General features: G+C 44.5%; 1 protein-coding gene across 1 annotated transcript in view; it reads left to right on the top strand.

Moving 5' to 3' along the window:
• Positions 1-12718, top strand: part of LOC116883343 (N-acetyllactosaminide beta-1,6-N-acetylglucosaminyl-transferase-like) — a 41008-nt gene extending 28290 nt beyond the window's left edge. The window contains exons 2-3 of the mRNA XM_032884419.1: positions 8158-8250; positions 10943-12718. Coding sequence (XP_032740310.1) covers positions 8158-8250; positions 10943-11133 — 284 coding nt within the window. The 3' untranslated portion in view covers positions 11134-12718. The remainder of the gene's footprint in view (positions 1-8157; positions 8251-10942) is intronic.
• Positions 12719-14433: the final 1715 nt, after the last annotated feature.

The raw sequence follows: 14433 nt of genomic DNA on the forward strand, positions 1-14433 counted from the left end.
CCTAGCTGCCAGTGTCTGCTTTGATATGTTAAATAGGCACCTCTGCCTTTTGTGCCGGGTTTAAAATTTTAACAGTAGATGGTCCTAATCCAGATCCCCAAGAGGGAGCTCAGACACTGTTTGTGACCGGGTCTCTGGATGTACGGAGCCAAGGCATCCCGGCACCCACAAACCCGCTGCTTCAGCCTCTTCTGTGTCACACCACAAGGCGCGTAGATAGGGATGGGTATTTGGTTTTGGGGGCTCTGCAGATGCAGATGTAAGAAGCAAGATGCAGAAATTCAAACCTAAAAGAAAGGGACTGCAGAATTGAGAGCATGTCAGATCCCTCTGGGCCCCCTCACAGAATGAAAAATAACTAAAACAAAATAAAATTTAAAACCCTGGAAAATTGACCCTCCTGGTTTGCCCGCTTGGCCTTTCATTCAGTCCTCACTGACTGCGGCTGCTTTTAAAAATCAGGTAAGAGTTTGCTGGGATGGGGAAAAAGAAAACCTCCTCAACTTTAATGTCTAGAATTGTTTTTCTTTTCTTCCATTTTTATTAAAATTAGGTATTTCTTATTTACACTTTAAATGTTATTCCTTTTCCCGGTTTCCTATTCATCAGCCCCCTAACCCCTCCTCCTCCCCTTCTATATGAGTATGCACCACCCATCCCCCCATTACCGCCCCCTCCCCCAAAAAGTTGTTAAGATTCTCTAAGTTCTTCCCATAAACATTGCCAGAGCTCTGGGGGCTGGGAAGGCGTTTCACTTGTGTGACCTGGCTTCTCTTCATGGTTCTTCTGTAGACTCCCTACCCCTGCCCTACCCTGTGCTGCCGAAACTGCTGCTTCTGGTAGTCTATATGATTTTGTTTCTTTTTGAGGCAAAGCCTTGAAGTGCTGTCTCAAAAAACAAGGTGGGTGTTGCCTGAGGAACCACACTTGAGATTGCCTTTACACACATGCACACACTCTTACACACGTGCGCACATACATACGTGCACATAAACACACACCATATATATATATATATGGTGTCTAAGGCACTTGTCTAACTTAGCACTGGATTCACTTACTACCACTGGGAAAAGATGTGTGTGTGTGTGTGTGTGTGTGTGTGTGTGTGTGTGTGTGTGTGTGTGTGTGTCCATCCTTCTAGATAGTTGTAAGCACCAAGAATAACCACGTATGCTTTTTCTACCAGTATTTTAATCTAGCATTATTATAACTATTCTAGTAGGAAACATTCAAGAAAGAATTTAGATGGGTTTTATTTTAAGTTCTTTTTTTAAAAATATTTATTTATTTTATGTATACGAGTACACTGTAGCTGTCTTCAGACACACCAGAAGAGGACATCGGATCCCATTACAGATGTTTGTGAGCCACCATGTGGTTGCTGGGAATTGAACTCAGGACCTCTGGAAGAGCGGTCAGTGCTCTTAACCATTGAGCCATCTCTCCAGCCCTATTTAAAGTTCTTTTTTTTTTTTCTTTGTTTCGGAGCTGAGGACCGAACCCAGGGCCTTGCGCTTGCTAGGCAAGTGCTCTACCACTGAGCTAAATCCCCAACCCCTATTTTAAGTTCTTATCTCAAAAGAAAATCAACTGAGTTGGGCTGAGCTGGTACTTTAGGTGGTAAGATGGCTGTTTAGCACACATAAAACCTTGGGTTCATCCCATTGCAAACCCCTACCCCACCCCAAACTACTTGTCTTGCCACCCCACCCCCACACACACACACCCCCACCCCCACACACTCCTGATCTACTGCCATCCATTTTCTGGGTTCTAGTTTATACAGATTGGGTGCCTATATTAGAAATGTCTAAAACAACTTAGGTTCTAAAACTCTGGGGAGGAGGGCCTCTCCTCTCTGTCCTCTGTTCTTCCCCTTTTACAGCTGGAGAGGAGTCTATTTTTAGCAGTTATCAGAGATAAAAGCAAAGACGGTCCACCTTGCCTGAAAAGTTGTAGAACATAGGAAACAAACTAGGGCCTTATGGGCCAGATGCTAACCGGTCAGAATTCTGGTCCAGGTTACTTGACACCGCGTTTCCCTGTGACTAGTGTTCCGCCTGTTTATTATTAAAGATATACAGCAAGTGAACATTTTCTCTATTTTTCTCTTGTTAAATTATTAGCATAGTCCAATTGTTAAATCAATGATTTGGGTATATATCAATAAACTTTGTTATTAAGCTGTCTTTGACATCACAGAAATGTCCCACAAGAAGGCAAACTGGTATTTCCTTGAGTGGCAGTTTTTGCAAGATTTATTTTTTGTTTTTTTTTTTTTTTTTTTTTTTTTCCGGAGCTGGGACCGAACAGGGCCTTATGCCTCCTAGGCAAGCGCCTACCACTGAGCAAATCCCAACCCCCGCAAGATTTATTTTTATTTTATGCCCATTAGTGTCTTGCCTGCATATATGTCTGTTGTATGAGGTGCCAGACCCTTGCTTCACATTTTACATGCAGGAGTGTGTGCAGGCTTATTAACATTATACAACTCGACTCGTTATTCTGGGTGTGTGGGTTGCTTGGTTTGTTGTTTTTCCTTTTATCTCAAGAAGAGTGATATGGAGCCTCACGTGACCTTTGGCAGCATTTGTGGAGATGGCTAATGAACACACTGGGGTTGGAGGATAACTGCTGGACAGTGGCCAGGGCTGTTGCTAATTTTCCTACGGTATCCAAGACATCCCACAGTAGAGAACCATGGTTAGGCTGTTGTGGTTTGAATGCAAAATGTCTTCTAGGGGCTCAGATCTTGCAACCCTTGGTCCTCAGCTGATAGCTGCTGTCTGTCAGTGTTGGAGAAGACTGAAGAGCCCCTCGGAGATGGATGCTTGACAGAGGAAGTGCATTTTCCTGGGGGTGGGCTTGGAAGTTTTATAGCTTGTCCCCATTACTCATCTTCCTGTTCCTGTCTCTTTGTCTTCCCCACCATGACGGATTCCATCCCCTAGGAGCTGTAAAACAAAATAATCTTTTTCTCTTAAGTTCTTTTTGCCCTCGTATTTCATCATAGCAAAGGAAAAGAAACACACACAGTCCCTGAGATTTTAATAGAAGGACTATGCTTTCAAATGTTTATGGTACTTAAATGCTAAACACGCGTGTTATCTCTATATCTGTTTTCATTGTTGTGGTTGGTTTGTTTGTTTGTTTGAGTTTGGTTTAGGGTTTTCGAGACATGGTTTCTCCCTGTGGTCCTGGCTGTCCTGGAACTCACTGTGTAGACCAGGCTGGCCTCGAACCCTGAGATCCGCCCGCCTCTGCCTCCCCTGCATTATTTGTCTTTTACTAGTCCCTTCTCTACTACAGCTGCTCTCACTCATGACTGCAAACTCAACCAACTATTACTAAGACCAAAATTACTGAGAACAAAATAAACATGTCTCTGTGGAGCGTGTGCAGACTTGTATCCCTCCCCTGCCCCCATTCTCTGGCAGCCAGATAAACCACTGACACTGAAAAGCAGAAAAAGTCAATGTTAGCCACATTCAGAAAGACAAAGATACCCCTCCCAGCCCACCCCCAAGCCCATCTTCCCCATCTTGGTTGAAGAAGAGAGTCAGAGTTATACAAAGCTAAGCAGACACTAAGCAAGCCCCAGTTGGTTTGATCCATCATTGTCTCTGCTCTGGATCCTTCTGCAAGGTTGTTTGAGGAAGTGCCATTCTGGAAGATAAGTTCTCCATCCAGCTGGCACCAGGTTTCTGCCAGTCTGAAATTCCTGGGGAAATCCCAATTCCTTTGGGACCATTGTTTGAGTAATCAGGAGAGTCACAAGGATCTCTCTCTCTCTCTCTCTCTCTCTCTCTCTCTCTCTCTCTCTCTCTCTCTCTCTCTCTCTCAAAATATCCTCCTTAGGGTGGCAGTAATCCCAGTAGAAGCAGGCGGATCTCTGTTAGTTTGAGGATAGTCTCGTCTACAGAGAGAGTTCCAGAACAGTCAGGGCTGCACATAGTCAGAGACCCTGTCAGGAAAAGCGAAACAAAACAAAACTGTCTGTCCTCCTTCCTGCCAGGCTGGAAAGTTGTGGGCAGATCCCGCACCACTGTCTGTGAGGGACTTGAGCATCTTCAGATTTTGGTATCCAAAGAAGGTAGGGGGAGGGAGATCCTCGATCCAACCCCCCAAGGTAGAGATGGCTGCCCTAACAAAGTCCTGCCAGGATTTGTCACACCGCGCCTTCGTGGGAGTAAATTAGTTGTTTAAAGTCAAACAACTTGAAGTCCTGACTTCAGAACTATGTTTGTCAGTATGTGTGACAATGTCGGTCACCAGCCTCCTGTATACATCTATGTCTTCCAGAAAGTATTGTATCTCATTTTGAGGGAATTGGTTCGAATGGACCAAAGCAGGAGGCAGTTCCGGTAGCTTTTCTTTCTTGCTAGCCAGGATCCTTCTAGAATTGTCTCACTTGTTAAATTGTGAGACATCTCAGTGCTTGGTGTTTACATCCCTTGGGAGCCCAGTCAGTGGGAGAAAGAGGATATTATCTGGGCTTGAATCAAGCGGCTGCTGGAACTTGTCATCACTTGTTGTCTCCCCAGATGAGGAGAGGAAACCAGGGAGCCGGAGAGGAGACGTGAAGTTCACAGAAACAAAGCTCACATTTCAAAGAATCCTATTCGTTTACTTAACAAGCACAGTTATTCGACCTGTAAAGGTCGAAACCCAAGAAAAACATTCCAGGTTCCTCTACAAATTTTATCTCAAATGTTCTATTTACAGACGCCCCTGAAGTGCAAAGGAGAGAAGTGGATTTTTTTTTTTTTTTTTTTTTGTGAAAATGTTTTTCTGATAACACAGACAATCTCCCTTTTGCCTTCTCTTGGAAATAATGAAAAAAAAAATGCAACTCAGTTAGGTTTCTTGTGAATCGAAGATAAACACGTGCCCAGATATGCCGTGACTGTCCTGCCAGCCCCTTGGCCATAAATATGATAATGATCATAGAGGAGGAACTATAATCTATAACTGAATTGTAGCCTGTGTATTTTGAAAGTAGCGATTATTCCCCATCGTAGCATCCAGAAGAGACCTCAGTAATTGTCTTGATTTAGTAACTTTTGATTATTTTGAGACAGCATCTCGTATATCCCAGGCTGGCCCCAGTTCAGAGTGTAAAGGGTGACCTTGAACTTCCGGTCCTCCTGCTGCTCTTTCCTGAGTGGGCTTCTATTCAGCCAGTTTATTTAGTGCTGAGGATCAAAGCCTGGGCTTTGTGTATGCTAGGTGAAGCCTTCTACCCGGCATATACCTCCAAGCCCTGCCTCAGCAGCTGTTGACTGGATTTTTATTTTAAAGGGAACTAGACAGCAGTGTAAACAAATGTCATTCCTGGAAGAAGCCTACATATTGTTTTATGAAATTTATGTTTGTATTATATAAGTGTGTGTGTGTGAATGCATGTGCACGTGTGTGCACATGTGAGATAGAGAGAAAGAGAGAGACACACACACACAGAGAGACTGAGACAGACAGAATGAGAGAGACAGAGACAGAGACAGACAGACAGAATGAGAATGTAACCCCCCACCCCTTGGGTTGCAGTCAGTCTAAACTAAAAAGCACTGATTTCATATACTCTTTTCATTGGTGAGAAAGAATCTAAGATACTAAATACCCAGTGATAACAAGCAGAGGACCTGGACTGGTTCCTAGCACCCGTGTGGCAGCTCACAGCTCCAGTCCCAGTCCCAGAGGATCCAGTGGCCTCTTTCCAGCTCCTAGGACACCAGACGCACATGCCTTCAAAATACACATACATATAAAATAAAAATTAAAAACACACACACGTCCCAGCAATGGAGACAGACAAATTAAATTGAACAAAGGACACAAGAGCAGCGAACTGGCCTTCAGAGCAGATTTGAGTACGACGGGATTTCAGGACAGGGTTAAGCATGCAGCTAGACGAAGGAAGGCTGACAGAAAGGCAGGTGACTGCTCTTGTGGCCTCTCATCTTTCCTCACACGTGGTCATGCAGAGGATTCTGTGATGGTTGGGAGGTGCCTGTCCTGCTTCAGGAAGTCTGGGTGGGGCCCAAGACTACGTTTCCAGGTGATGATGTTCCATCCAATCCAAGAACCACAGTGGAATAGCCAGCTATATGCCAGGAGCTACACCCATTTTTTTCCAGGCTTCTCTATGTCCGGGAGTTTATGAGAGATAGGGGGAGACAAGGTCTCATTGTTCCCCCTTCTGTTAATAACTATCATATTTTATGCAGAAATATGAACCACAGATAATATTTAAACAGACATGTTTGAGGCCTGTCATCAGATAAAGAATGGGAGTTTGGAATTTCACTAGCTGGAGATTTATGGGTGTATGTGTCTACTAGGCAGTCATTAATTGTAAATGTGCTGATCAGATCTCTGGGATGATAGAAGGCGTTTCTCGGTTTGTATAATCAATATTAATGAGCATGAAAGAGAAAAATGTCTTCTCAGACACGGACTTGCTCAAAGATGAAGAGCTGCTTGTCAGGAAAGTGTTGTTAGCTGTCCAACGTAGTTATTTAATCTAAATAGACTCAAAAACATCACACACGGATTAGCTTGACAAGAGAAAAATAAATTGACTTTCCTCCTGGATTTCTACACTCCCCAGGCAAGTTTTAATAGGAATGTGTTTCCTTGTAGTCTAAGTTATGTAAGAGTATGTATTGAGAACAAAATAAGGAAGCTTCTTTTTGGATAGGCAGGCACTACAATAACCTTTGAAGTTTTGAAACACAAAGCAGTAGGAAGTGGTACCACTGAAGTCTTTCTGTTGAAGGCTTTCAAGTCGGAGAGAAAAAGAAAAGAAAAAGGATTCTCACCTGGTAGAGAGTCCAGGGGTTAAAGATCCACAGTATTTACAGAATAGGTTGAGGCAACATTTCATTTTTGTTGGAAGCCTTGGTAAAATTCTAGGTTTAGATTGGTCCATAATTATGTGGCTGCGAGTAAGAACCAGGTCTGTTTTCTGAAATGTACATTGTTAATGGTTTGACTTTTTTTTTTTTTTAAGGTAAGATGGGTTAGTTTTCAATGTTCAATCCTATTGAATTACTTTCAAATAAGGATAAGGGGGAATGGCCTAACAAGCAACTGGGACTTCTTACAGTCACCGAGGACTAATGATCAACCAAACCAGCCTTTGGCAAAGGAGAGCTCGATCTGCCTGCCTCCTGCCTCCAACCCATCCTGGTTCTCCCTCTGTTGAAACGTAAAGCTCATGACTTCAATGATGAAACCAGACGTGGGCTTATTGGCCTGATTTCTCTGTGCTTCTCAATATGCATGAACTCTCTTCTGCCTTTGATCACTTGCATTTGACTGCTTACCTTTGATCGGCATACTGGGGTAAAAGGCTGAAGTCTAGCTTATCAGGATTCCCACTGCTTGGGTCTTTGAACCCATCCAAGTAGTCCAGGATAGCCTATTTGAAGCCCAGCACCAGAGCAACTGCAGTTCTTCTTTGCCATGTAATATAGCATGCCCACAGGGTTCCTGTGTGTGTGTGTGTGTGTGTGTGTGTGTGTGTGTGTGTGTGTGTGTGTGTGTGTGTAAAAGGAACATTATCCCTTCTACCAAAGTGCGTTTTATTATCTTGGAATTTCCTATTGCATTTTGAGTCCAGATATTTGCATTACGTCATTACCTCTAAATGATATTCTGTATACATGAAATTATGAATTGTGTTAGTCATGGCAGAAAAGACGCTACAGTTCTCACAAAGCTGAGTATGCCTCTTTTCATATTTGTATTGATTCCGATATACATTCTCAGATGCCTTAGACATCTGGATTCTAAAACCCACCGCCATTTCCAGTCCTGAGGTTTGCATTACTTGGGGGTACAACTACCCTGTATGGTTAAGTGGGCCCTTCTGCTTCCGTGACTTATCCAGAGCTTGCTGGGGTGTAGAGGCTGTGGGGACGGCCTGCCACTGTGTTGCTCAAGTGGAACAGTGTTGCTTCCCCAGACGACATGAGGCAATGTCTGCAGACGCTTTTTTTTCAGTTGTCACAGCTGAGAAGAGAGTACTGTTTCCATCCAGGCAGACAACTGTTGTGTGGAAACACACCAGCCTGAAGAAGGACGAAGGGATGTGGAGACTGTGTGACGGTTGAGCTTGTGGTTCTTAGTGCAATGTTGTCATTGTTGCAGGAGTCCCTGGCGCCATGCCCAATGCATCCTGGACAGGTAACCTCAGAGCTGTGAAGTGGAAGGATATGGAATCGCAGAATGGAGCCTGCCACGGTAAGGTCTCCTATCCCGGGGCCATAACTGCCTGTGGCTGTTGACCAGAGGACAACTGTAAACTCAATAGATGAGGTTCTAAAACCTGGAGTACACAGCCTGCTTGTTGCTATAAGATTATTTTTTTTAAAGAAGTTTTCTTTTACCCTGCACTATGTCCTGCACCGTAGTGCCCTAAGATATCTGGTAGACATCTTCCTCTCAGTCAGCAAAGCATCTCACCCGCTCTGCTCCATCTCATATCACATTGCTGAAGGCTTTTCTCTGAGCCTGGCAGCAATCTCTCTACCCATCTAGTTCCCAAGGCAGGTTGCCACCATGCCAGAAACACACATCCCAACTTCGTGGCGGCCTAGTGTCTCCAGCCACCACATACTCTCTTGAACTTAAATTACCACACGAAAGAACACACAACACAATAACCTCTGATCCAATCGATAAGATATAATTTTGCCCACCTCGACATACAAAGCCCTGGATACATCCATCCCTTACTAAAGATGGGTCATTGAACCTGGTTTATTGGGGTGGAGCCTTGGCTCTGACCTTTAATGACCCTTAGTAACACTGCCACAGAGCTCTGGGGATCATTCCAACTCTCTGTCATTTGTGTTCCAACTCGTCCCCAGCAGAGTCCCTTCTACAGTGTTTCCAGAGACACTGCCTGCAGTTTTTCCACTACCAATCACCCAAGACTCCCATCCCCTGGCCTCCTCTCAGCCTTCTCCATCCCTTCACTCAACAATTACTCTTACGACACTGAAACACTTACCAGCCATTGTTCCAGAGCAGAGGATGCAGAGCGGGCAAAATGGTCTAAAGATTCCTGCTTTGCTGTAGCACATAGTTCAGCCAAAGAGCAGCAAGGCATTGCCTGGAAAGAGGAACAAGAAATAGTATCTCCCTCCCTTTCATATATGTATAAAACACTGTAAGCAGGTAAGTGTCACATATATCATAAAATATTTGTGTCATGTATAGTCTTATAGATTTTAATATATATGAGACATAAAATTAATGCATAAATAAATGGTAAGTTTGTAACTTTATAATTACATTGTGTAATATTTATACATATGTTATTGATATGATACATGCATCTATGCATGCATTTCTGTGTGTTTACACATGTGCGTGGACACACATGAACACTCACCAATTGTTAATAAATACCAAAACACAGATGAGTGAGGGAAAGGTGGTTGGATAGGGTGTATTCTTCAGGGCTCTCTAGAGTCATTGAACTTACGGAATGTCTCTGTATATTAAGGGCATTTATTGTGATGACTTACAGTCTGTAGTCCAACTAACCCAACAATGGGCAGCTGTGGATGGGAAGTGGCGTCTAGTAGTCTCTAGTTGCTCAGTCCCACGAGGCTAGTTGTTTCAGCTGGTCTTCTGCAGAAGTAGGTTCCAACAGATGTGCTGGCAAGTAAGTGCAAGCAAAGAGTGAGTCTTCCTTCTTCCCATGTCCTTATGTAGGCCACCTGCAGAAGGTGTGGCCCAGACTAAAGGTGTGTACCATCACACCTGGATCTGGGACATGCTTTGCCTAGGCTGACCTTGAACTCAGAGATCTCCTTGCCTCAGTCTCCTGGGATTAAAGGTGTGGACTACCTTGCCTGGGCCTAAGCTTTTCATGGCCACTATGCCTCAAGATCTCCATGCCAAGATCCACGTCAGAAACATTCTGTGTGTGTGTGTGTGTGTGTGTGTGTGTGTGTGTGTGTGTGTATTCAATATATATATATATATATATATATATATATTCATATATTCAAGTTGACAACCAGGAATATCCATAGCATAGGCCTTTCTGAGAACGTGACCTCGAGGTGGTGGTGACCGGGGCTGGGATGTGTGTCTATGGGAGAGAACAGGGTTACAGGGGGAGTAGGAGCATCTGGGGACTATTAGGGAGAGCCAGTCGACTGTAACTGGCAGGGAGGCAGTGTGTCTGAAGTGGTTGATCCAGGGTTAAAGGAGAGAGAGGAAGACTTCAAAAGAGTGGAGTGACCAGGGTGGGGAGTCATACATACCAGTGGTAGGTGTTCTGAGCAGAGTGGATCCATCTCCTTCCTTGTATTAACAGAATCTCCCTGGCTCCCGCATCACAAGAGGAGCCTCCCTTGAGAGCTGTCCAGACAGTAAGATAGAAGTAGCCTGGGCCAAGATGGTGGCTTCAAATCATGGAGGGACATGATTTGGAGAGGAGCAGTCGTGAAGAAATGAGATTAAGGCCTCCTTGCTATCCTAACACTGCCCTCAGGAGACTGAGGCAATAGGATTGCTAATTCCAAGACCAGCCTGAGCTACATACAGACACTCTGTCTCCGTGTCCAGTGCTGGCATGCTTTAGTGAGGCTTCACGCCAAAGACGAAGGGGACACACATAGACTCCCTCAGAGCTTGGAGAAGAGACAACACAACCCCGAAGGGTGTCTTTCATCCCTGTGCTTCTAGAACTTACCTGGAACTCACGCTTGCACATGCATAAACTTCTTTGGGTCACTGTTTCCTTCTGCTCTGACTTGCGCATCTTCTCAAATGCCTTTGAGCCATTCGTCTCAAACAGTTTAAGCTCCTGGTGGACTAGGGCAGCCCAGTCATGTTACATTGGCATCTGCTGTCTCATCCCGTGACTTCTAAAGACAGGCACGTTCTTACCGTGTCTCTGCTCTTTTCCTCACAGGTCACTACGTACATGACATCTGCATCTATGGAAACGGAGACTTGCAGTGGCTGATTAATTCGCAGAGCCTGTTTGCTAACAAGTTTGAAGTCAACACATATCCTCTCACTGTGGAATGCCTGGAACTGAGGCTTCGAGAAAGAACGCTCAATCAGAGTGACATTGCCTTACAGCCCAGCTGGCATTTCTGATCCACAGCCGCTCTGGCCTGAACGGAAATTGAAGACGCAAGGAAGAGCTTTCTTTTCCGAGAGACTCTTGTCTTGGTTATGCTGAAGGCTTAAAAAAATGGTTTCAGGAAACCATCAGGACCTGGCAGCACGGCTCTGCTTAAAATATCCATCGGGCACTGGGACACATTTGTCAGGATGGCTGTGTTATTTCTTTTGAGTGTCTTTTGTTTTCTCCTCCACCTCTCCTTCCTCCTCTCTTCTTTTTTAAAAGATAGGTAGGGTCTTGCTATATATCTCAGGTAGCCCAGGATGGCCTTGAACTCACTAATCACTCCTCCTACCTTGGCCTCCTAAGGGTTGCTATTACAAGTGTGTACAACCACACCCAGCTCTGATGTCTGACAGTCACTTGATGTGCATCTGCCTCTCAGGCTGCATTAGAGCTCCGTGCCAGATACTCATATTAACATATCCGGTTAGAAAGGAGAATGGTGGGTAATACTGTCTAAGAAAGTCAAAACTTATTTGAAAAGGAAGCTCTTTCTATATTCCTAGCAACTATATTCTCAGGCACACATAGGCACAGAGACAGCTTTCTAGTAACTCACCAAGGCCATTTATTACCAACACTGATCCTGAAAAGCTGTACGGTGCCCAAGCATTTGACTGACACTTGTGCGTCTCCAGCATCGCTAACAGGTCTCGTGAACACCAACGTTTTCAGTTTTCTTGTGTCTGAAGTTCTGCGTACAGTACAAAGCCATTAACAAGGGACCTACAGCATGTGCCGTAAGACGGGATGTGGCTGCAGGAAGAGGACCTCAGGGATGCCGGACATTTCCGTGTTCTATTCCAGAATGTTCTCTTTGGCCAGAGAACACTGGAACATCCTCACGGGAATGAAGGAATTCTTTCTTTCCTACAGGAAAGGTGCTACTGCATGGGTCTGGAACCTGTGAAAGACTTGCTTCTGCGGCTTCGTTTCTATATGAGAGATGGGGACCGGGTTCTGTTGTGCACAGCTTTAAATATATCAGGGCAGCCTCCAGCTTGTAATGATTGGTACTGACAAGAGCACCTAAGAGCTTTTTATGACAGGTGGACATCTGTGTCATTTTTCCTTGTTCATCCTTCCATCCATCCATCCATCCATCCATCCATCCATCCATCCATCCATCCATCCGCCAGCCTGCATTCAGCAAACACCTCTTGAATATCTGTGGCCCTCCAGACATATGCTGACAGACGTGAGGGAAGCAAGACAGATACTTTCTCCACTGTAGAACTCTGGGGAGTGGTATCAGCTTTTGAAACCCTGCTCTAGAGTCTTACAAAATGGCTACACTTTGCACAGACCCTGGCCTGGCTATATATTACATCAGGCCATAGAGATCAGCAGCGTGTTGATTGATAGACTAATCCAGAGACAAGGAGGAAATGGAAGGTAGGGCCTCTCATGCCCCCACAGTTCCTCCTTGTCTCGTTTTATTCACACACCCGTGCCCGCCCCTCTCGTGGGTTCCGTGAGTACCTGCGTCTTGCAGATGACGTAACAAGCCTTAGGATGGTTCGTGATCATTAGGAAGCAAACTCTTAAGAATTCGGGTTGTCTTTCTGGTTCTCTCATTTCTGTAGGGATGTGGAGAGAAGATAAAATAAAGCCATGCTTAGTATCTCCAGAGAATGGCCTCGGTGTTATTCATGAGAAAAAATTCTGTCATTCAGAAAAATGTGGCAGGGTTGCTTGCCGCCAAGCCTGATGACCTGAGTTCAACTCCTGGGATCCACATGACGAAGGGAGAGAGCCCACTACCAAAAGGAACTCTCCAACCTCCAAACACTTGTCCTTGCACTCGGACACCTGCCGCTCCCCCCGCCCCATACGCATACACTCAAATGAATAACTATAATTTTCAAAATGTGATTTGTCTTTGCTCGCTCTATCGCATTTAGAAATATTTATTTAACAGGGGGAAAACCCATTTGCTTTAATGACGTCACTTACCACAGTTTCACTCTTGTGCTGTAATTGTACCTGCTGAATGTTACATATAAAGGGAATTACTTCGTGTAAACTTTCTTGTTTCTTCTACTGAAAAATAAAATAGGGTTGTATCAGGTAGGAAAGGATTGAGATATAAGAAGTACTTAGTCAAGGCGAAGTCTAAAACTGCTTTCTCCTTTGTTATTCGGATGAGAGCACCTGAAGACTAACGTTTTACACTGGATCGCTCACGGAGAATGAGACGATTTTTCTGGAGAAGTTTACACACCCATTGTCGGTCACCTCCTTACTGTAAATACTATTGGAAAGAGAGCAGCATTTGAGCTGGCAGGGAGAGTACCCATATCTACTGTGTCCAGTTTGGTTTTGCAGATGTTTTCTGTTTTTGTTTCCTTGGGAATAAATTAATATATTGTTTTCCACCTTCAAAAACAGTGTCTGTTTATTTACTAGCTGGTTAATATGCACTGGTTCCCCCAGCTTTTAAAAGGACAAAAGAAACACATGTGTAGCTGTCTAAAATCATCTCTCCACTAATAATAATAATAATAATAATAATTGATCTTTCCGTTTGTGGGCTAAGGGGAGAGTGATTGAGTATAACGAGGGGTGATTGAGTATAACAAGACAAAATAGAAAATTGGTAATTGGTTTTATTTACTTGCGCATGCCAGCATGTGTGCATGCATGTGTATATGTGTGTGTGGTATGTATGTATGTATGTGTGTATGTATGTATGTATGTATGTAAACTGCCTTTTGTGGGGCTTTGATCTTCCCATTTGGCTGGACTGGCACTGGTCCCTACTTCCCCTTAGCATTGGGGTTACAGACATGGGCCCCTCCCTTCTCCAGCTTTTACCAGGATGCTGGGGATCCAGACTCAGGCACCCATGTTTGCAGAACAAGATTCATCATGCATAAGTTATCTTAGAATTTCCTACCGTGTTCGTCTGGTTTTCTGGCGGTCACTATGATCAAATGCTTAAGGGAAGCAGCCGAATGGGCAGAAGGGTTTGTTTAGGGTCACAGTATTTGGAGGTGCTAGTCTATTGCATGGCAGAGCTTGTGGGAGACAGAAAAGGGGTTCGGGAGGGAGCCAGAGCAAGATATAGATCCTAACAACGCATTACAGCAATCTACTTCCTCCAAGGAGTTCCCCCCACTATGCATAAAGCTGTGCATCTCCTGGCTATGTGCAGAGACAACTGCTTCCTGCCTGTCAGGCACTGAGCTGATTGCTGGAGACGAGCAGATAAAATCCTGCTTCGGAGAACCGAACACCAGTGAGCGAGCATTTTTTTCAGGAGCAGT

The sequence above is a fragment of the Rattus rattus genome, chromosome 14 (assembly GCF_011064425.1).
Source record: "Rattus rattus isolate New Zealand chromosome 14, Rrattus_CSIRO_v1, whole genome shotgun sequence".
NCBI lineage: Eukaryota > Metazoa > Chordata > Mammalia > Rodentia > Muridae > Rattus > Rattus rattus.